Here is a 24,332-nt window from a genome sequence, read left to right as displayed (position 1 = left end):
TTTAACCTAGTATTAATTTTTCAACAAAATCCCTAAAAACATTCAAGCATTTATTCCAACTTCTGAAAACACACTGCACCAAAGTCTGTTGATTGTTGTTGAAATCACTGAAGCACATTCCTGAATATTTTCATCACTTATTGGCCACCACACATATTACTTTTAAAAATCCAAAAATGTGGTAACCACTCGGTGCCAGACCCATTTCAGAGCTTTAAAAGAACACTTGATTGGTGAACATTTTTAAATGCCAAAGGGATTTGGAAACAATGCAGTGACTTGGCAACAATCAGTAGAGTTTTACACATTGGAACATGTACCTTAATGTTTACAGAACATTAATATTCTCTTTAACTTCTGGTAACTGTTTGCAATTTATTAATAATTACTGACTTCACATTGTATATCTATTGTAATCAATGTTTAGTCATATTTATTGAGAACATGGATTTTAAATATATTCTCAAAAAAATACGACTAAATATTGGTTTTAATATGTCAGTTTTTCAAGTTAAATTTGTAAGTTAGGTGTTAAAAATAAAATCAGTGAAGTAAAAAATCTTATCAGATAATATTCCGATTGATCTTTATTTAGATACTTTGGTAGATACACCACTATTTAACATTTTCTTTGTGCTAAATTCTTCACAGTCGGATTGTCTTCCTGGAAAAAAGAATCAATACCATCACATAATTGTCAAGAAAAATGACAGAAAGTACTGGAGAGTTAAGATTTTTTTTCTTTTTTTTTTTTTGGAATGTTTGTTTCTATCCACTCCACAAACATATACAGAATATCTATTTTTTTGCTGAGGTTTACAAAGTGATAAGAAGGAAAGGCACAGTTTACAGTTCATGATTTCAAATCGCGACATTCCAGCTTTCTGAAACTAAAAAATATATAATATATATAATTAGAGATTTGTCGTTTGCTCGAAATTTCCAAATGCATTTTCCGAACTTAATAAGATATATTAAATTAATAAACTTCAAAAAATTAATAAATACACTTTCTTATGGAAGTAATTCTGATATTTTTATCTATAAGAGAGGAAATGATTTTGAAATTTCGAGCAAATTCTCCAAACATAAACAATAGCTGATAATCACAAAACTCTTATTGATAATATATATACAAATAACAACAGAATGAAGATCACTAAGAAAAGTAATTTGTACTGCACAAAGAATATCACAGATTCAGAAGAACGTTAACACTTAGGTTATTATATTATGTACTGTATGTAACGGTCATGTTAGCATATATATATATATTTTTTTTTTTTTCCTCCTTTCTTTATATTTATACATGTATACATGTATTAAACATCTTGAAACATACAGTATATAAGATTGTCTGAGTCAAACATGGTATGAGACATTCTTAAAATTAAAATTCTGATCAAATTAAACACTGGAGATGATTCTTTTTTTAGTTGGTGAATGTTTGAACTCGCTTCCATACAGCATCATTTGGTTCTTTTAACATCCAGTTTAAGTACGTTTGATAAAAACATTATGAAGATAAAGAAAAACTTTGGATTGTAGATTATAATCACAAAATCTTTTTTATATATCCCTTGCATCACAATAAAATTCTAAAAAATCAAAAAATATCTGCAGGAACTTATATAAAATATTAATTTCCAATCAGTCCATTTTGTTTATTTTTATTATTTTATTTTATTATTTTTTACAAATTTTCACCCCTATATTTCATCCAATTAAGATAGGGTATTATTATTATTATTATTATCAATATTATTTATTATTATTAATCATTAATTACTTTCGTGTCTACTGAAGGACTAACTACTGTCTAGTTTATTTCTAATCGCTGCTAATACTTGCGTCAAATCTATCACATGATGCAAGTTTCTGCATGACAAAATCTCGGAGAGACATTCATGCCTATTTATTAATCACTAACCATACATTTAAATTCTTTTCTTGCTATATATTTACATAAACTTAAATTTGAATATTGCAATCAACCATTGCTTAAGATGCTGTCTGATATGCTTTAAATTATGAATTTCTGCTAAAAACTAATTAAAATAATTTTGTTTTTTTCAGAAATTGTCTTTAATTTATACCATTTTAATTAGAGATCCTATGAGGCTTTGTAGTTTCATCCAATCCGACGCATCCGATTCTACTTAAATAACTATAAATGTAATATACGAGATTTAACTCCGTGTTTAACATATATATACATAAGATATACAAAGGGCATGAAACTCATGCCATATTACTTACATAATTGCTCTAAATTTGCATTGAAACTCATATGTTCTTACTTCAACTGAAATAAATCCCAACAGATATTTTTAACTTAATTTTTACACCTGACCTCGACACCTAATAATTGAGCATAGTCTGCCACCTGGGATTTACACATTCGTCAATAAAATCAAAATGAGATCATTGCATTTTACTAATGAATTTTTTTACACAAGGCTGCATTTAATTGCTTTTTTATCCCTCTCTATATGTTAATTAGCCAAAGATTAAATTCTTTTTATGTAAATAAATGTTCTCGTATATTGTTTTAATTAGTGTAATTAAGTTAATCAGTTTACTACTACAAAGCCTTACAGGAGTTAAAGATTGAGAAAAAGGCACCTGTGCATTTCTGTAGAATGAAAGCTGCACTCTGAAGATGAGATTGTACATAAAATGCTGCTGCTTTGTCCTAAAATTGTGATATGGTTCCCCCTTTTAACTTGACTAAATATAAATAACTTTGGGAATAATTTTTTATCTGTTTAAAATATTCACATTTTTTTCTTTTTGCAGCAACTTTCTTCTTTAATAATTTTAGAGTATCGTGAATTATTGGTTGCATCTACATTGATGTTTGAACTGATAAGCAATAAATAACTTCATCTCACCTTTCTAAACATCATTCAATTATAATTATTTGTAAATTAAAGTTTCTATAAAACATATTATACACTCAGTGCTTAATACACTTTCTCATGTATATAATGAGCAATGTGCAGGCATTTATGGCCCTTCTGCATTTGTGTCACATAATAAAATGACACATAGGTGGCCAAAGGTTGTATTGGGATGGATCTTCGACTAGTCACCTTAAGCCATTTGTCTCCAAAACGTAGGAGACAATTAACAGATCAGTGTGTGTGCATCATATGGCACAAACAGTAAATTGCTTTTTGTCACAAAAGCAACTTCTTCTTAAAGAGAAAAATAAGCTAACTCAAATTACTGCCAAAAATTCTTCTCAAATATTCATGCAAGCTATAAGTTCATGACAAAGTTGGTCATACTGAAGACTATCACCAGATATCCTTCTCATTTTTAATCCTCTGTCTTCTGGTCTTGGTCCCTCGCAAACTTCCAGTTCGATCTGAACGCCCGCCGGATGTTCAACGGCCAAACCTCTCTCAGATGGTTGTAACAAAAGTGACATACCACGAACCTTAGGATCTAACCTCTGCTGAATTTCTTGAAGTATATCTTCTACACACATTGATCCTTCTATATTACTAGATAAAGAAACTCTAACACTACCACTAGGTGTTTTTCGTAATTCAGAAAAAGTTGCAGTTTCACTTTTAAGTCCCTGCTGCCATGAAAGACTACTTGGATCACTTCCTAGTCCATGCTGACTCGATACCAAGTTTATTTCACCTCCTTGTGGTCTTATTTCCGAAGTTCCATGACTAGTAGGAGGGAATGTTCTTCTTAAGTGTTCTGCCTGAATATAGGATTCACGAGTGGTTTGGGTAGATACCCATCTTTGAGCATGTTTAGGGCTACAGGGAGTTTTATCAGAAATAGTATCCTCACTTGTAACTTCACACAATGGAAGAAACTGGCCAATTCTTGACATTTCAACGTCTTGGCTCATTAAACTGCTAGTGTCCATCAGTTCCGATGGTTGTGGAGAAGTTAAAATTTGAGGATATTGTAATTGTCCTACATTACCAAACTGTTGTGAGAAACCCATCATAGGAGAATTATAAGAGTCGTGTATAAAAGTATCTGGATAAAGAAGTGTTGAACTCATCCTTACCTCTCCAGTCTCATCAGTAATACTAATTTGTGGAAAATTTTTCTGTTCTAAACCGCTAGTCTTTATGGAATCAGTCTGTGTTACTAACATAGGTGTTGTTAGAGAACTAGTAGATAATGAGATGTGTTCAGTTGCATCTTCTTGAATCATTCCTAAATTTTGAAAAGGTGGTGGAGGACTATTCCGATGATGCTGACTGACAATTGACTGTATTCGTGGATAAACAGTTGGAACATGAGTTGGAGAATCAGGATAATGAGGAGGAGGTGAAGTCCTGTTTTGCGGAGAGGAAATTCCAGATCCTCTTGGATAAGGGGGAGAAACAGCACCCGTAGACACGTCCGAAACAAAAGGAGTTGGCATTACGGGAGGCGGACTACTACAATGCGGTGTTGATAACTGTTGTACACGTTGAAATGTTTGGAGAGGAGAATCGTGTCCACCAAATCCCACAGGACTCCCTCTTCTTTGTAAATGAAGTTTCTGTAAATGTTGAGTAAGAACTGCTGGAGAACCTGAATTAGGCGGAGTCTGATGACTTGGTGACCCAGCTATGGAAGGTGGTGAAGATGCTGAAGTTGTAATGAGACCAGGTTGAAGATGTGCCATTTGTTGAATATGTAAAGAATGTCTTCTTTGCATTTCAGCCCATATTTGAGTATCAGTAATTCCACTGTGTTTTTGCTGTAAACAATAATTTATTTTCAATTAATGCTGTAAATTATAATTATAGAAAATTCAAAATATTTTATTTGATTATGACATTAAACCAATAACTGTATAATATTTAAAATTTATAAAAAGAAAATTTAAATATGGTTATCTTTACTAATATAAAATGAAAACATGTATCAAGTGGGACTGTCAGCTGCTTGCTTCTTAAGTTCAAGAAGCAAAAATACAGGATTTTCCAAAAAACAATTCTAGCATCTTCAATTACTGAAATTATGTTTAATTATTATTGAGAATGTTGTACTGTACGTTAAATACAAAACTTTGAAAACTGTCCAAGTTTCACATTTGTCCATTACAATTTTTCAATGTGTGCACTCATGTCACACAACATACCTCCAACCAATACTCAGTCTTCATACTCTTACACAACATATCTGTTATTACTCTTACAACAGCCACAATGCTACAGCTCCTGCAGCTCCACAATTGTATTCACTGTAGCCACTGCAGATAATTCATGTTGAACAGCAATGAGTGATTCTGATTTTGTAAACTGCAGAACACAAAATGCTTTCTCTGTTCAGAGTTACTGTTTTTGTTTATGACACTTTTTAGAGGTACTAGACAACAAGACACTTGAATGCAGATGGGAGATGAAACTCAGATGATTACTCTAGTGATTGGTATAAATTATTTACTTCCCAGATAATAATTAACATAATTACAGTAATTTAAAATGGTAGCATTCATTTTGGAAGACCCCATACAACAAATATATATGACTGTATATTATCAAATTTAATCTGAAGAATTTATCAGATTGTTAATATTAAATATGTTAGTTCATTTGAAGACAGTTCTAAGCTTAATCCAATTCTTTGTTACAAACTCATTACAAAAATATTTATTGAAGTGAAGTATAAGGTCACACTAAATGTTTTTGAAGAGTTTCTCATCCTCAGATATTAACATTGACTACAAAGGAGTGTTGTAAATACAAACATTGTATTTAAAACACTTCTGATATAACAAGAACTCCAGAAAAAACTTTTTTAAGAACAAATTTAAAACTTAATGTATAAAATTTTAGCAATATAATTGTCATTGTTACAGAATTATTTCGTCAAATGTAAAGACTTTTTGAAATATTTTAATTACATTCAAGTAAAAATGTACAAATGCTAAACTGATTAAGGAAGCCAAAATTTTATTGGATTAAAATTTTTTCAGGACTCCTCTGTCCCAAATCAAATCTGCAGAACATTCAAATCAGAAAATTTGAACAAAAACATCGATAAGTTCTGTCAAACATCCCATCATCAGTGGAATGTTACAATGTTCTGTTGATGAAAGGACAAGAGAGTTCCAAAAAACATTTCATCCAATAAAATTTAGGTTCCTTAAACCAGTGGTCCCCAACCCGAGCCACGGACCGGTACCAGTCCGTGGATCAAATAGTACCGGGCCGCCCAAGGAACATTAAATTATTTCCATTTTATTTACTGTGGTGTATTTCTCTCGGGTTTGCGCGACTTTTAATGGACGTGTGGTTAACCGGGAGCTGAGAGTTGTCACCTAAAACCACACCAATACCGTGTATGCACAAAATATTGTGATATTGAGGTGGTTTTAGGTGATGTCTGGAGCTGAGTGGCTGCAAGCGGCAGTGGCATTGTAGCTTTGGTGGAGAGTGTCGCGATGGAATCGCCTGGATGTACATTTCCGCCCTTTTTCTTTTCAAACAAGCAACAGTTGACGCCGTAGAAGCTTGGATCAAGAAACGACGGTTAGTTTCGAAAACAGGAGCACTGATTGGCCAGCAAACATTGTACAATCGGCAGACGTCTGATAGTGCTATGAAACACTGATTGGTCGATTAGCATTTTCTTCAATCTGTATAAAAAGATTGGGTTTAGGTGGGAAAGTTGAGTTCACCTAAGATCTGTTAGGTTGGTCTAAGTTGATCTGATGTTAAGATTAATCATATTCATTATTGTAAACTGCGCTTAAAAAATGAGCATATGACGCTTAACTTATGTCCGATCATTGAAAGATAGCTCTGGATCAAGTGTCAGTTGTATATACAAAAGGTAAATTGTTTACAAACTGAGTCTTTGTCTATTGTCTGATAAATGTATATTTTTTTTGTTAATTTTCATGATAGCAGATGTCTTTTGTGTAAGATTCAAGTCCGACGTGTGCAAGTCAATAAATGTTCTTGTTAATTAATCTTGCCTTTTGATTCATTCACGGTTACAAGAAATCACCACATCTGACTTCACTGATGTATGTGTATATTGTGTTTGCTCAAATTTAACTCACAAATTAGCAAAAATGAGTACGAAACAGACATCGTTAAAAAGTTTCCTTGGGAAAAAGAAATGGCTCAGTGAAGAGACAGAAGAAGACCTTCAACATCAAAGAAACATAAAACTTTTAACAGACAATACCATGAGTCCTATTTGAAATATGGATTTATCAGGACAGGTGGTTCCCACAAACCAATCCTGCTCTGCATAGTTTGCAGTGACCAGCTCTCTAATGAGGCAATGAAACTTTCAAAACTGCTTTGCCACTTGAATGCCATGCACCCTGGATTAAAAGACAAGCCCTTGGAGTATTTTGAATAAAAAAATGGGAACACGAAGGACAGAAGAAATTTCTGAGGGCCACCACATCAATAAAGGAGAATGCACTGAGAGCATCATATTTGGTGGCTAACCGTATTGCTAAGGCTAAAAAGCCATTCACTATCGGTGAAGAATTGATATTGCCCTCCATTAAAGCTGTGAACTTCTAGGAGAGGCTGCTGTGGAAAAGATAGCATATGTGCCTTTGTCGGCTAGCACTGTGACTAAGCGCATTGAGGAAATATATGAAGACATTGAGACACAATTGTTGGAGAGGATTAATACATCACTGTGGTACACACTCCAGGTTGACGAATCTATAGATATCAACAACAAGGCAATACTACTTGTTTATGTGCGATATCTATATCAGGAGGATGTGCATGAGGATTTGTTATGTGCACTATCTTTGCCAACCAACACCACAGGAGCAGAACTGTTCAAGTCGCTGGATGGTTATATATCAGGACAACTAAAACAGTCCTTTTGTGTCGGCATATGCACAGACGGAGCTGCTACCATGACCGAACGACTGTCTGGCTTAACTGCTCGGATTAAGGAGGTTGCAACTGAAAGTGAATCTACGCATTGTATCATTCACAGGGAAATGCTGGCAAGCCGAAAAATGTCACCAGAATTTAACAGCGTGCTGATTGATGTTGTTAAAGTTATTAACCACATCAAAGCACACGCCCTTAACTCACGCCTGTTTGAGCAGCTTTGTGAGGAGATGGACGCAGAGCACAGATGCCTTCTCTTATACACAGAAATAAGATGGTTATCCAGAGGAAAATCGCTAACCAGAGTGTTTGATTTACGAGAGCCATTGCAAAGATTTCTCTCAGAAAAGAAGTCACCGCTGGCAGCACATTTCAGTGACAAGGTATGGGTCGCAAAACTGGCTTACCTGTGTGACATATTCAGCCTGCTCAATGAACTCAATCTGTCCCTTCAGGAGAAAATGACAACTGTTTTCAAGTTGGCAGACAAAGTACAGGTAACCCCCGTATAACACGGCACTTCTATAGCACGGATTCGCTCTAACACGGTTTGAGAATTGGTACCATCCCCCGTATAACACGGTACTTTTATCCTTTTATAGCACGGATTCACTCTGACACGGTTCGAGAATTGGGTAAAACCCTCGTACAACAGGAAATGTAATAAATTTTTACATACTTAACTAATAATAGTTCACAAAAATTATTATTTTCGTGAACTATTAGTACTTAAGTACTGTATATAAATTTTCTCTTCTCGCCTTCTCGATACACGTGATCCTTCTCGAAACTTGTTTCATGTTGCCAGATCGCGACGCTTCTGCTTCTGATGTTGCCGAATGTTTTTCCCTTATTCCATACTTGCTTTATTCTTCATAAGTGCTTAGCACCATATAAGGAAATTTATAAAGACCTTTTAACTAGAAGCAAGCAATCTAAAATTACATACATTTTGCAAAAGGTAAAGCATGGATCTGAAGATAATGCAGAAAAATGCTCAGAGGATAAGGATAACTTGCCAAAAAGAAAACGCTCTCGGTTAATTAATAGTGTTTTTAGTGATGACGAAGAAAACATTGTTTAATTTATATTAATATGTATCACTTAAAAAAATTTTAATAAAGATATTTATCTTAATTATGAAAATATACTAGTATGTTTTTTAATTTTTGGAACCTAACCCTCCTTTTCGTATTAGTTCTTTGTTTCGTATAACACGGATTCGCATAACACGGCAATTTTTTGGAACGTAACTACCGTGTTATACGGGGGTTACCTGTAGTTGCATTTAAAGCCAAACTGGAGTTGTGGAGACAGCACGTGAACAGAGGCATTTTGAACATGTTTCAGACATTAGCGGGGATTTTAGGCAAGACTGAGCCTGAGCATTCATTCTTCCAGTTGGTGCACGATCACTTGTCTTTGCTTTTAAAAGAGTTTGAGTGCTACTTCCCAACCACAAAAGACCCACGAACTGGTAAGGAATGGATCCACGACCCATTTGTCAACAAACCAGGTGAATCTAGCATGTCTCTGCAAGAAGAAGATCAACTGCTGGAGATTGCAAATGACAGCGGTCTTAAAACTACGTTCAAGACAACAACTCTGCCAGTGTTCTGGATTAAAGTCATGGCGGAATACCATGAGATTGCCACCACAGCACTTAAATCCCTATTGCCATTTCTGACATCCTATTTGTGTAAAGCAGGGTTTTCTGCAGTGACAGCAACCAAAACAAAACAACGGAATAAACTGGACATAAGCAACACACTTCGGGTGTCATTGTCTCCTATTACCCCCAGATGGAACCGTCTTGTTCCAAAGAAACAAGCTCAGGGTTCTCATTGATTTAGTGTTCTAGTGAGTTAAAATGTTAAATCACTTTATATTCATTTTTTGGTGTAACTGTATTTTATTTTGAAGGCATGTTTAAATACAATTAAGTTAAAATTATTAAATCAAAACAATCTAAAATATAAACAATCAACGTCCCCCTCAGCAGGCCGCAGTAAAATTATCAAACGTTAACCAGTCAGCGCCGATAAAAAGGTTGGGGAACGCTGCCTTAAACTATTTAGCATTTGTATATTTTTACTTGCTGTTTCCATGGAGTTTGTAATGAAACTAGTCTTCTCCTAGCTAATGGCATATCTAAGATGGAGAGAATCAATATCAAACAGTAAAGTTATTACAAAGCAAATATTCTTGAAATTTCCTAAATCAAGTTTTAAAATATCTGGTGAATCATGAGATTATTGGTACACAGTAAATCCAATGTTATAATGATCTAATTTCATAAAAATCCCTACCAACCTGAAGTTGTTGATATTCTTGTTGTAATGCTTTTACTGAATTTGTACTTTCATCTTCATGAGCTGATGATACAGTTTGTGTATATATCCTCTCCAGCTGTCCTCTAAATTGAGTAATTTGGGGACTACCGTCGCTGGCTCTTCTAACGGGTGAAAATCTCCCGGACGATGAATGAAAACTACTAAAATCTTTAAAACATTCTCTAGCTGATGAAAAATAAAAATTTACCATTAAGTTATCTATTTTACTAACTAAAATTATATAGTTTAACTATTGTAACTGAGTAAAATTATTTAATCTTAGTCATATTTTTAAGTAATAAAATAAATATTAGTAGAATTAAATAGTACATAGTATATAAGATTTAGAAAATATCTAAAAATTTTTAGGAACTAAATAAAATTTACTACATTATATCATTTTTTATCTTCCTATTGTCAGCAATTTAAAAAAAAATTTAGTGTCCTGAAAGTTTGATGTGGTTCTGAAATAATTCCTTTTTTTAATTATTATACAATAAGCTAATGATGGGAATAAGCAAATGTATTCAACTTACTCAAAAGACCTTCATGAGGCAAGCATCTGATTAGTTGTGCATTCAATTATTAAATTATTTGCTGGTTTTCAAAGGTATTTTGATGGTAAATTGATATTATACACACAACTGTTTATACTACTAATTTGTGTGGATTTGATTAGATGAAAACCAAACTTAAGAAATAAAATTGCCCTATACAAATCTATTTAAGGAGCTTAAAATAGCAACATCTTACACATCTAGCAATTAACACTCTAATGCTAATGTTTCTGGTCAAATTCATTGATGGTGGTGAATGAATTTGGCTGAAATTGTTAGCATTAGAGTGTTATTTGCTGGATATTTAAGATGTTGGCATTGATTTAAGAATGATTCACTTGATAATGCCATTCCAGGTTAATAGAATTAAAGTACATTTTAAATTATTATTTAGAGGCAGTAGTCAGAGTCAACATTCTAAAATTTTACAAGATGAGCTGAGGGCTTGGGCCTAATTTTGATTTTCATTTGGCAACAATCAAAAATATGGGTAGAAATAAATAATTTTAAAATATTTGAAATGTGACAACTGGAATGTAAGATTTTATAGTCTGATAAACTTCCATTATTGAAAGTTTTAGGTTTTAATTCAAAATATATCAATTAAATTAATAAAAAACAGTAAAAATCATTAAAATAAACAATTAATGAAATTATGCAGTGTAATAGGAGCATGGAAAAAATACCTGATTGCTTTTCCATCACAGTTAAAAGACCTGTTCTCCTTTGTTTTAATGGTTGTTGCATTTTCCACTGCATTTCTTGAACTTCTTCTGCACTTGGAATTGCGAGTGTGTGACGCTTACTGTGTCCTCTTGTTTGAAGATATCTAAAATTAAGTTTATATACATATAACTCAAACACTGCCAAGTTTTGGGCTACAAGAATAATGATTACAAAAAAAAATTTGGGCTCAAGATAGGAAGCTATGCCATCATCTTATAATAATAACAAAAATTAAGAAAATCAGTTAAATAATTCTGAAAATTCTAGAAGAAAAAATCTTCTCTCATCTCAAGGATCTCTGGATCCCTTTACACCAGAAATGAGCAACCCACAGCCTTTGGGCAGCATGAAGTCCACAGTAATACTTTTTGCAATCCATGTTGCATAAAATATGAATAAATATATCAATTTCCCAACTTAAGGAAGTATGGAGCAAAAATTCAAACATTATTTTCTACAACTTATGTATATGAACAGTTTTTCCACAATGAATTCAGTAAAAATTAAAACAAGAAACTGGCTAACAGACACATCAAAACTAATTTAAAACAAGCAATGACCAATATTTAACCAAATATAGTTTTGAAACAACTAGAGTTACCATGGACAAAGTATTTGTCTGTAAATTGTGCAAGGAATGGAATTGATCTCGAAAATCTGTTCAAAAATGTTAATGGAGTTTATTTACTAAAGTTAAATAACTTTGATAATTATATTTCAAAACTGAATAATAGTATATTATTAAGTACTTATTGTGGGTGGTATAAAAATTTGAATAAATCTTTTTTTGATGATTCTATTTATAATAGTAATCTTTCTTGTAATGTTATGGCCGTATTAATGCAAGTTAGGTGTAATTCATTGAGATTTTTATGTAATTACAGAAGGGCTATGTGGATATGTGGTGCGGCTGATTCACCATTGGATGCATATCACATGATTGAGTTTGTACTTTTTTGTCAAAATTACATTGGTGTTACTTTTTTTTGTTTGATAATTTTACAAAAGTAATTTCTAATGCTGATTCGTTTTTCAAGGTATTTATTTTTATTAAAAAGGTTAAATTGTTTATCTTATGAAGTTAGTTTTATGGTAATCTGATTTCTTTTCCTTTGTTTTTAGGTTTATAGTGAAAACTGTTAATAATTTAATGTAAATTGCACCCTGGGAGCATGGTCTGTTTGTTATTTAACCAGCAGTTAGCTTTGGATATTTCAGAGACTATCCGATTTGTGAACAAGTGATTAAATTGTTTATTTTTCAATTTTTTAGGTAAGGTTTTAGCCTAGTCTGTTGGTAATAATTTAAATTTGTTTTTTTGGATAGTTCTCCCATTTAAATTTAAGTTTAGAATGAATTTAACTTTTTTTGTTTGATTTTATTTAATTAAATGTTGCATATATTTGTTTGATATGCTGTATAATTTTGTATGATTTTGTATATTTGTGTTTTGTTTTTGTTTTCTCCCAGCATCATGATCTGTACCAATATGCTTAAATTAAAATAAATAAAATATTTAACCAAATATTTCCAATATATTACATTTACATCAATTCCAGAAGCTAAATTGAGTATACCTATGCTAATTTATAATTAAATATGAATAAATAATTGTGATTTAATGACATTTCCCTCCTCTTTTCTCTTGTATGTGGCCCGCATCAGTTCAAAAGTTTTGAAATGCGGCTCTTACATAGAGAAAGGTTGCTCATCCCTGCTTTACACTATCAGAAACGTCTAGGTTTTTCGACTTAAACCGAGATCTGAATAGTGTAGTTGGCAGTGAATGTACACAGTAAGTGGGAGTTGAAGGTTCAATTTCTGCTCTAGGTCAATCTTTTCTTTCATAATTTTCTAAATTATTTAATCAATTTTAATTTAATGTACTGATATTTATATAGCAGAAGTGGCCAAACCTTGTTATGATAGAAGCCACACACCAATATACTGCATGTCAGAAATACATGAGTGCTGCATCTTATTTTGAAATGATATTTCATATATAATCTATATGCTGTGTGTATGTATATATAGAGGAATAGCACCAAAGTCAGACCTTTATCTCTAAGTAATAAGGGGTAGGGGTCTGATATACAGGAGCTGCAATAAGGGTCTAGAAGAGCCACAAGTGGCTCACAAGCCATAATTCAATTACCATGGGCATACAGTATAGTACATATAGTATGTGTGTACACACACACACACACACTATTTTATTATATACATATGTATGGTACAACAAGAGATTTAACAAAGTTGTCTATATCTCTCTTAAAATGTTCATTTTTTGAAAAAATTTTGGATAACTTATGATTATAATAGAACAAAGCAAATTTCTCTAATAAAATTAAAAGTCCCAAGAGGGTCCCAAAAGTAATGCAAGATTTAAATTTTAAAAATAACATATTATTTATTCTGTAATTGGCAAAGTTATTATAACATTTTAAAGGGTAAACATTGTAATTAAATATGAAATAGAATATCTGACAATGTCCCCATGACTTCTGACACACTCATATTCTTTTGACAAAAATTTTCAATTACATTTTTCACACAGTTGCAGCTCAATTTTGTCAACAACTTTTCAAATTTCTGATTTCAATTCAGGAATTGTTCTTATTTTAGTGGCATAAACTTTGGACTTTATAAATCCCACAGAAAAAAGTTGCATGGTATCAGATTGCATGATGACTGGTGGCTAATTCTGATCGCTGTTGTGTGATATGAGTCATCCATGAAACTTCTGCCAAAACAACTCAATTGTTTTGTATGCCATATGACAACTGGCACAATCCTGCTGGAACCACATGTCACTCAAATCCATGCTGCCCAAATTAGGCACAAAAACTCTGATATCATCCCACGATAATGCACACCATTAACAGTAAGTGCATTTTCAGCCTCATTTTTGAAGAAATATGGTCCAGTCACTCCAATGGTCCAAAATCCACACCAAACTGTCACTCGTTGGGCATGCACCAGTCATTATTTGCACAATCTTTGCATTTTATTTGGCATGTTTCTCCAACCAAAAGTGCCACATAATTTGCACAGTTACAGCAAAACTATCCCCATACTTGTAATAAGTTTTGATCATCATTATATGCTCCTTCATCGTGTATTGCTCCATATTAACTAACTACAATGTGTTTACTACAAGATATCCCTTCAGATAACAATGCCAACCCAACAGAAGAAAATTGGCATGAAATTTAAATCCTGCATTAATTTTAGGACATTTTTTAATAAAGACAAAATTTACTGTGCTATTTTGTAGGTTTTAAAGTTCTAATAACTAATAAATACCAGAAAGAGTATACAAAATAAAAGTAATTATATGAAATTAAGAATAATCATAGTACCTTGATATTGCACCACTGTCAGAAGAATCTTCCCTATCCCCATCATCTTCATGAACTGCTAACACCTGAAGAACTTGAGGTAGAGTAGCACTTACTGGAGATATCTATAAATAATACTTTTTTAATTAAAAATTAAACTGTATTCATCCAATTTTTCAAGTAATATTGTTCTTAATTTACAATAATTTTTGTCACAGGTTTGGTCACGTCCAGAATTGAGTAACCGGACAGTGAAAGGCAGGGTCCAACATAACCAGAGCCTTCTAATCCTTTCCTATAGCATTCTGTTTATTAATAATAAATCTCAGAACTTTTTGAATGCCCAGGTACACTTTTGTTTATTTACTGATCTGTTATAGTTTTTTTAAATGGAATAACTTAAATAAGTCGAAAAACATTATTGAAAGAATCAAATCATATTGTAAAATTATTACAAAACACAAGAATAAACCTTCAGATTACTTTTGGCCTAATTAAAGTTAATTTATTAATTATAATTAAAAGGTTAGCTTAAAGGTACATGTTTGTGATATGACCATATAACTTTAAGCCAAAATTTCAATAAGAATTAATAAAGATATTCAAAATAGGAAACTTTCTTCACTTTCAGAAAAGCAGTGTTCTATGAAAACTATGAACTGTAAACATGAATTCTACATATTCCTTTTTAATATTAAATATATTAATATATAATATATTCCTGCTTTTATATATATACATATCTATTACTTATAGCAGATGAATTCTGCAGTTTCATCTTTGTTGAATGACCTTATTGGCTGCCATAATCTGTTTTGAGGAATCAAAACTGCCACTTTTCTGCCACATTTTAAATTATAAAATAACTCTGCAGGATAAAGCAGCATTCACCGATTGTTGAAACCTGCTGATAAAGCAGGTTTCAACAATCAGTGAATACTGCTATGAGAAAGCTTTCTGTTTAGCCATTGGATTTTGTCATAGAACCTCAGTTACAAAAACGAGTTTGAGAAAAGCAATACTATCATAACTTTTAAAAAAGCCACAAAAACTTGTACAGCAAGAAAAGCTACAGATCATCAATACCTTTAATTAATCCACATACATATTAAACAAATTTGACATCATATTAGTAATGATAATTTTACAGCTTAGTTCAGGAAACTTATTGGATTATATTAAGGCTAATTTAATTAATTTAACTTAAGACTTATATAATTGTGTGATTTGGTTTTATGTTTGGCAATTGATTTGAATTTAGCTATATGGTAAATATCAGAAATAATTTATAACTAAACAAAATGACACAACTTGCAAATAATATCTATTTATCAAAAATCACAAGAACAACATAAGAACTTTAATTTTATTCTATTTTAAACAGAATAATGATTTGATGCATAAAAATTTACTTTGATTTTTTTTCTTGTTAGTGGACAAAAATAACATGAGAATAAATTCTTTCTGCATACAAGTTCTTAGTTCTTTCTTGTGATTTTTATTATTTTTAATACTAAAATAGTATCATTTAAAACCATTTACGAGCTTATTTTCTAAATAATTTAGTGTCATCAAATTCAATGTAGAAAACATTAAGCATGACATTCTACAAGTAAACCAATATGTAAAATTTACATTTTTTTTTTCAATTAAAAATTTATTTTAATTTTAAAAAGTGTGAAATGAAAAGAACAATAAATGTAATTATTTAAATTTCATGTATTTTTTTTAAAACTTTCTAAAATATTAAAGTATACAATGAAACAACAGCAATTTTTCATTTTTCTAAAAGTACATATTTAAATCTTTTTACATATGTCTTAATAAATTATATATTAAGAAAATAATATACACACATTTGACTAAAACTATGTTTATCAAATGTATTTTCCAACATTTAGTTAGCTTTCTCATCCATTTTTATTTATGTATATCTAAAAATAATCTGTAAAAAAATGTATTTCAGTATGCATCAGTCTCATCCACAACCAATAACAACCAATGCATTACTGGTGCATTACTATGAACAATTTAACCAGTGCATTACTGGTGCATTACTATGAACAATTTAACCAGTGTATTACTGGTGCTTTACTATGAATAATTTAACCAGTGCATTACTGGTGAACAATTTAATAAGCTTTAACTTGGGATGCCTGGCAACTGAACAAGATGGCAAAAGCAAACAGTGCTGTATTGGCATTTGCAGACGTATTTTATCAAAATAACTTTGAGTTATTACAGATGAGTAGTAAAAATAATAATAATATAACTTTGATGGCACCATATTGCTTCATGCTTTATCAGAGCTCATCATATCCACAGTCCAACGAGTGTGATGTGCATCAGTTGCTGTACCAATGAACTTATCAGTGAATATCAGAACACATTTTCGTACATCATCATTCACTAATGCACTGTTTGATGCAAACTGAAATTTACCCATTCTAGCACTTTCAAACTGCAATGACTGTTCTTCAAAATCACCAAATAGAACATTTCTGCATGCTATTTTCAATAGCAATGTACTCTATTTCACATTGTTGAAGACAAATGTGTGAGATCCAGCCTGGGGTACAGGGTAGGTTTATTACGCCTGTATCACTTATCAGCTAGTCGGTAGGACTAGTTCTCTACGATCCAGATCACTAGATCTGATCTCAAAAAGTTTCATAGGAGAGCGATAACCACTAGTAGATCTGAACTGTGAAGTCCAGATGCTTGTCAGGTCTGACACCAGTTTGTCAATTTATCGATCCGCGGACAAACACGCGTATGAGATCTGATTCAGACACAAATTAAGAGCCATTTCGTTCGCTAAACAAACAACAATAAATTTAATAAAACCAAAGAAAATAAAAACTAATACAAAAATACCAATGAACGAGAGATATAACTACTACAAATAAGATACAAATCGAGAGATATATGGACTTATATTATACCCGATGCGCGATCGAGAGAGAGAGCTCACAAAATCGTTAGAAACATACAACCTGTTCTAGTTGTCGTTCGTTTTCTTCTGGTAGACAAGGGACACTTTGGAGATAAAGTTCATTTACTTCTTATCATGGGAGATCGATATGTGCACAAAATCAAAGTATAATTTCTAAGTGCTAACTCTGGAATTATTCTATGTGACTCGTCTAAGGGCGTTGGTCATCAGGAGGAAAATGTGGGGAGTTTGGACACTTCCAGCTCTGTCGATGAACTCCCCGAATTCTGACAAATTTCCTCTATATGTCCCAATCGGCGACCAATCATCATGCAAAGATTCCTCCGTGAGAATGGATGGAAAGGGGGATATGTGAGGGGTAAACATTTCCCATCAAGCGAGAGTTTTCGCAGATAAGGGAAAAACAGAGGATGTACTAACTTCTGTGAAAGGAAGTAACATCTGTTATCTATTTTCCCCACGTTAAAACGTTAGTTTTCTCACCCAACCGAAAGAATATTTTATAACAAAATATTAACATTATTAATAAAATCACTATTTTAGCCCAGGGGCCTTTCAGGTCTCACAAATGGTAGAAATTTGAAATATTAGAATGCTTAAGATTTCTAATTTTTTGTACTCTTTGTTAAATTTTCTCCATTAAAATATACTATTTTAATTAAATAATATTTGAATTTAAAATACACAGTTTATTCTAAATGTTCTAAAAAAAACCTTTTTTGTAAAAGTGAATATTTACTTTACCACAGTACAAATATACATTTAAATATTTTACATATAAGTAAGTATAAAATACACATACCTGTTGCATTGCTGGTGATATTCTCTCATTACTGGATGGTTGACTTAGTTGACCCTGAATTAACTGATGTTGAAAGAATAATTGAATATTTGCTCCACCGTCAGATGCACGCCTACCAAGTCCACCAACTAAAAATTCATTAAGGTTATTTTAATTCTTCTTTTTTCAATTTAGAAATTTAACTAGAAATTTTAGAAATTTTTAAACAAGTTTTTTTTCTTTATCAAATTAATAATTAAGACACCATCTTTCTGATTCCTTAGGATAAATTTAAAATACTCTTTAAGATTTAAGTGGTATTTGTAGTTTACTGATTATGGTTTTAACACTATAATTATTAAATATGTAAAAAAATTATTTTATCAAAGCTATCATCAAATAAAATTTTGATTTACTAAAACATTTTTATTAATTTAAATGGAAATTAGTTGTAAAGTTATTATTTAAATAATAATAAGACATAAAAAATAAATCAAAAACAAACTACTGGTTATTTAACTATGTGGTGTGCTAAAGATCCTGAGCAAAAATTCAGGTGAATGTGGGGGTGTGGCTGTGCACATTGATACATGTTGGAAAGTTATCTGCATAATGGAGAGCAATGGAGCTTAACACAATACATTCATTGTATCATCTTCCAACTAATTAAAAAGGATACAAAAACAAATCAGACACATACAGCAGCTTGCACTGGTACAAAATGTACAACAATGTCTGTAATGTTAGATTGCAAATAATTTATTTTTTTCAAAAAAGTAAAAATGTTCTGTAATTCAACACTTTTAATGAACCAGCTCCCATAATTTTCAGATTAATGAAATTCTATTGTAGTTAATAAGTAAGTTAAATCATTTATTTTATAGATAAATGCCAACAAAACATCTGAACAGGACTTACGACAACAATTATTATCTACAATATAACATCGTACAAAAAATAAATAATTACTTACTAGCTCCCATAACAGGTGGCGGCTTTAACAAATGTTGATCTTTCACTGTAAAATTTTGTGGTGGTTGATTTTGAACAAGTGGTAAATTTTGAGGTAGATTTGTATTTGGCAAAGCACTAAGTGGAAAAACAGGTGCTGGATAAAAAGATGATATTGGCTGAAATGGACGACTTAATTTACTGGCACATAATTCACCAGCTGCAGTCGGAGAAACTTGTTCATGCTGAACATCTCCGGGTCCAACAGTATGACGACGTATCACTTGGTATCGAGATACAGATTCTTGTGTTGGTTCTTCATCTGATTCCAATTCAATATCACCAAACTATAAAGAATAATATGTTCTTTTACTACATTTTAGTACAGAGATAAATTTATAGACTAAATGTACTTTATACTGATATATTATGTACTAAAATACAAACTAAGTTGTTATAACTGTGTTAAAAAATAATCATATTTTAATCAAAGTGTTTGGGAAAAAGAAAAAACTTGCAGCTCATCTTGATTAATTACATCAAATCCATTGAAATAAATGACACTTAATCTTCTCAATTTACTAAATACAAATAACAACTCTTAAATGAATAAAGTAGCAAAACAAAATTTAGATTACTGAATTTTTGGTTTTCAAATTCATTAGTAATGACTTTAGGTATATTCAGTATGAGAACAGATCTACTTTTTGAGTATGAACCAATCATTGCTTCATGAATTATATTTTATTACTGCATCAAAACTAAAACTAGTCTGTCATTCAGCACTTCATATTATTTAATGAAGCAGTTCCAGAAAATCAGTGTATAAGATCATATACCAAACACATTCATTGTTTCTATAGGTAGATACGTCTTAAAACGTATAATTTAATTAGATAAATTTTAGAAATAATATTTTCAATTGCATCATTCCAATGTTGCATACAAAGTAAGTTAGAAGAGTTGTAAACTGGTTTTATTGAAAAAAATTTGTCAAATACAATATATTTTCCCCTTCCAAATTTGGAATATGACTTGCTTATTCATTAGTTTGATCATTGATATGTAAATATATTTTTTCAGATATATACTTAATTCACTCAATAAAAAAAGTAGTGTTTATTTAAAAAAGAAAAATACCTTTTCTAATGCTTGATTTTCAGAAACATATTGTAACATATGTATAGGACTAACTGTAAGAACGGGACCAATATTGGATTCTGCTTCAGCTGCTTCAAATGGAACAGTTTTCTCTACTAAAATTAAAGAGAAAAATATAGATTTATGAAATATTTAATTATAAGATTAATTTTTTTAATTAATATGTAAAATTAAAACATAATTGGAGACCTTCCTCCAATTACGAATCATCCAATCTTCATAACTGATATCCATTTAGTGTATTCCAAGTCAAGCTGTCTTAGAATATAGTAAATGGATATCAGTTGCCAAGACATCCAAGATTCCCTACAGTCCATAATATCAGAGAATTAACAAATACCAACAAATTTAGTAATGCCGGAAGATGAATAAAGTAACACTTGATTAATTATATTTTTTGTTACATATAAACTAATTTTATAATAATAATTACCTATTCCTGTAGTAATACTCGATTTTCTCTGAGTTTGTGAAGTGACTGGAAGATTTTGTGGTATAAGTGGCGTTTTCTGTTGACTATTGAGTTTATCTAACAACAAATGGTAGATAGCACTGTAGTGATCAAAGCATTTTCCCATTACTGACTGTAAATTTATAAAAGATAAAATTATAAAACACAAAATATTTAAATATATTTTTATTATTATATTTAATATACTTAAAAATAATATATCTCAAAACAGTGACACTATAAAAAGAACATGATGAAATCTTGATCCTATTTTTCTTCTTTGAATTAATATTTTACATTTAATTAAACAGATCAAAAAGAGCATACTATATTTGCTTGTTTCAAAATGTTGTAATGGAATTTCAGTATCAAGAATTTTGGAATAATATCTATAAGTTTTTTCAACAAATTTTTGCTCTGTGCATTCCAATTTAGGAATATCATTAGTGACCTGAGGCAGACCTTGATCAAGGTCAAAAACGTTTACAGAAATTTTTTTACGTTAAAAATTGTTACTGGAAATTAAAGGTTTAGTTAAATATGTTTATTAATTTATTCCAGTATTGAGAAGACGGTAATTTTATATGCATAAGTGCAATATGCTGCCTAGCAGACATTTTATGAATGCATAAAATGTCTGTTAGACATGTCAGCAATTATTGATTCCTATCTTCCAAGCAATAAAGTAAAGCAACATTATGTCCTTGCTTGAAAGTACAGCATTTGTATCCATTGTATTTAGCATAATGTAGGCATATATATATATCTTATCATATCTTGTATAAAGTTTGTTTTTATAGTTGATCCTGATATCTTCAGATACAATGAACAATTGGCATTATTGGACTATCATTTAAACCATTAATATGTTATTGGGTTGTTCGGAAAGTAAGTTCGATTTTTTTACCACTAGACGGATTAGTGGTATTTTTCCCGCCATTTTCGTTCTAAACCATATTATCATTATATATTTTGACATCTAGCATTTTATGGCTTATTTGTAAAAAATTTTGTTTGATTTCGTGCAATTGTTTATTTTTTGTGACCCATCAAATATGGAAGATCGAAAGCAGCATCTTCGGCATATTTTGCTTTTTTATTACCAAAAAAATAAAAATGCTGTTCAAGCAAGAAAAAAAATCGTGTGATATGTATGGTGGAGATGTGTTGACAGAACGACAGTGCCAAAACTGGTTTACAAAATTTCGTTCTCGCAATTTCAGTATTGAAGATGCACCACGTTATGGATGGCCAATTGAAGCCAATGAAAACAAAATAAAAGTACCGATTGAAGCAAACTGCGGAATAACAACACATGAAATCACTAAGAGATTAAATTTGTCAAATTGAACTGTTTATGAGTACTTGAAACAAATTGGTTTCGTTTCAAAGCTCGATATATGAATTCACGAGTTCTTAAAGAGAAATGCTCTATTTGGTGGAATTTTAAGAAAATTTTTTTTGGAGCTTTTACCAGAAAATTTAACAATTGATTCAAAAGTGTACTGCATTCGATAAACAAATTGCGTAATATCATCAAACAGAAAAAGCCGGCCAGAATTGATAAAAAAACAGGTGTAGTGTTTTACCACAATAATGTCAAATTTTACATAAGTTTGGTAACTCGTCAGAAACTGTTATAACTTAGATGGGACATGCTATCACACCAACCATATTCGCCAGATCGAGCACACTCAGATTATTACTTGTTCCAGTCTATACAATTTTTTTAACTGTAAGACATTTACTTGAAATGACAATGTCAAAAATCACTTGGATCGGTTTTTTGTAAGCAACGATCAAAACTTTTATGAATGTGAAATCGTGCTACTACCAGAAATGATGACAACAGGTATTTGACCAAAATGATCAACTTATAATTCAATAAAATATTTATTTATTATAAGAATATTACGTTTTTTCCCATGGAAAAAAACGAACTTACTTTCCGAACAACCAATACATCAAAGGTTAGCAATACACTATTTAAAACATTTCATATACTATTTATCTACAGTCAGCTTCATATTCTGATGTCACTAAGCAAGGTTCAAACAAATTAAATGATAATGATATTTGCTAATGTTAATAATATATTTTAATATTAAAAATAAAATGTATTTAGAGAAATTATATATAAATTTTTTAAGTTTAAAAATGATTATTAATGATTCATTTAAATTAATTACTAATTATGATTATATTATCTTAACAATCTGTTTACAAAATATTATCTTCAATTTCAAAACATAATCTTCAGTATAGATTAGTTTTAAATTAATTTTTAAAATAAATCAACAAGTTTATATATAATTTAGTTATTTAATTTAATATTTGTTATAAAATATCAACATTAATAAATTTATTTACTAAATACCAAAACAAAACTGTCTGCAACTCCTTATTTACTAGCATATTAACAGTTACTACTACTTTTAAAGTCCAAAATTTACAAAATTACTAATGTTTTTGGCATATTTCTCAAAACCTTCAATGAGATAACCATAAAACATTCAAATCAAATATATAAAAAACATTTTAATTTGTAGTAAATGTTATTATGTAAATACAGAAAAATCAAATACCTCGATAATTCTCTCTTTTGTTACTCCAGGAAGCCTTAACATGTGATCTAGTACCAATTCATTGATTGTCTCGTTATTTTCTGGACCACCATTCATACTGTAAGTTTCAATCAATGCATCAAATATTGTATCGGGTCCATCTTGCTGAATCCATTTGTGTTTTATTATCTGATCTATCGTCAGTCGCCTTTCAGGATCGACTATCAACATGTGTCTTATTAAATGTTCACATTCTGAAATAAATATAATTAATTTCTACATTCTTCACAAAATCACTTTGAATTGTAAAATATATTTTTTTAAAGAATTTATTAAGACATAATTGTAAAATTCTATTATTTGGATCTATTTCACATTAGAATTATTATTGTTTCATTTTTTTAAATTATTATATAGCATTATAATATTTGGATTGTGTATGCACATGTATGTGTTTTGTAAAAGACAGTATTTAAGAAAATATGTTTTAGTACTCAGTAAAATCATTATATTATAAATGTGTATGCTTATTAATGTATAATCTTTATTAAGTTCTTATTGTAACTGAACAAAGCAACTTTATGTGCAAAGTAACAATTCAAAAGATTTTAATTTAGTTTTGATTTTCAAAGAAGTGTTTTACAGTCCACAGTTCCTAATCTAC

General features: G+C 30.9%; 1 protein-coding gene across 4 annotated transcripts in view; it reads right to left on the bottom strand.

Moving 5' to 3' along the window:
• Positions 1–503: 503 nt before the first annotated feature.
• The window catches only part of LOC111640982 (serine/threonine-protein kinase SIK3-like), a 143,355-nt gene continuing 119,526 nt past the window's right edge, over positions 504–24,332 (bottom strand). For all 4 annotated transcript variants that reach the window (XM_023387080.1, XM_023387077.1, XM_023387078.1 and 1 more), the window contains exons 7-15: positions 23,690–23,922; positions 21,087–21,237; positions 20,633–20,748; positions 19,515–19,839; positions 18,563–18,690; positions 14,826–14,929; positions 11,424–11,566; positions 10,161–10,366; positions 504–4,726 (exon numbers count right to left, since the gene is read on the bottom strand). In XM_023387080.1, coding sequence (XP_023242848.1) covers positions 3,248–4,726; positions 10,161–10,366; positions 11,424–11,566; positions 14,826–14,929; positions 18,563–18,690; positions 19,515–19,839; positions 20,633–20,748; positions 21,087–21,237; positions 23,690–23,922 — 2,885 coding nt within the window. In that variant the 3' untranslated portion in view covers positions 504–3,247. The remainder of the gene's footprint in view (positions 4,727–10,160; positions 10,367–11,423; positions 11,567–14,825; positions 14,930–18,562; positions 18,691–19,514; positions 19,840–20,632; positions 20,749–21,086; positions 21,238–23,689; positions 23,923–24,332) is intronic.

This window comes from Centruroides sculpturatus, unplaced genomic scaffold, assembly GCF_000671375.1.
Source record: "Centruroides sculpturatus isolate CEXI.00-Female unplaced genomic scaffold, Cexi_2.0 scaffold187, whole genome shotgun sequence".
Lineage (NCBI taxonomy): Eukaryota > Metazoa > Arthropoda > Arachnida > Scorpiones > Buthidae > Centruroides > Centruroides sculpturatus.
The sequence above is the reverse complement of the archived record's forward strand: the minus strand, read 5'-3'. Positions and strand labels throughout refer to the sequence as shown.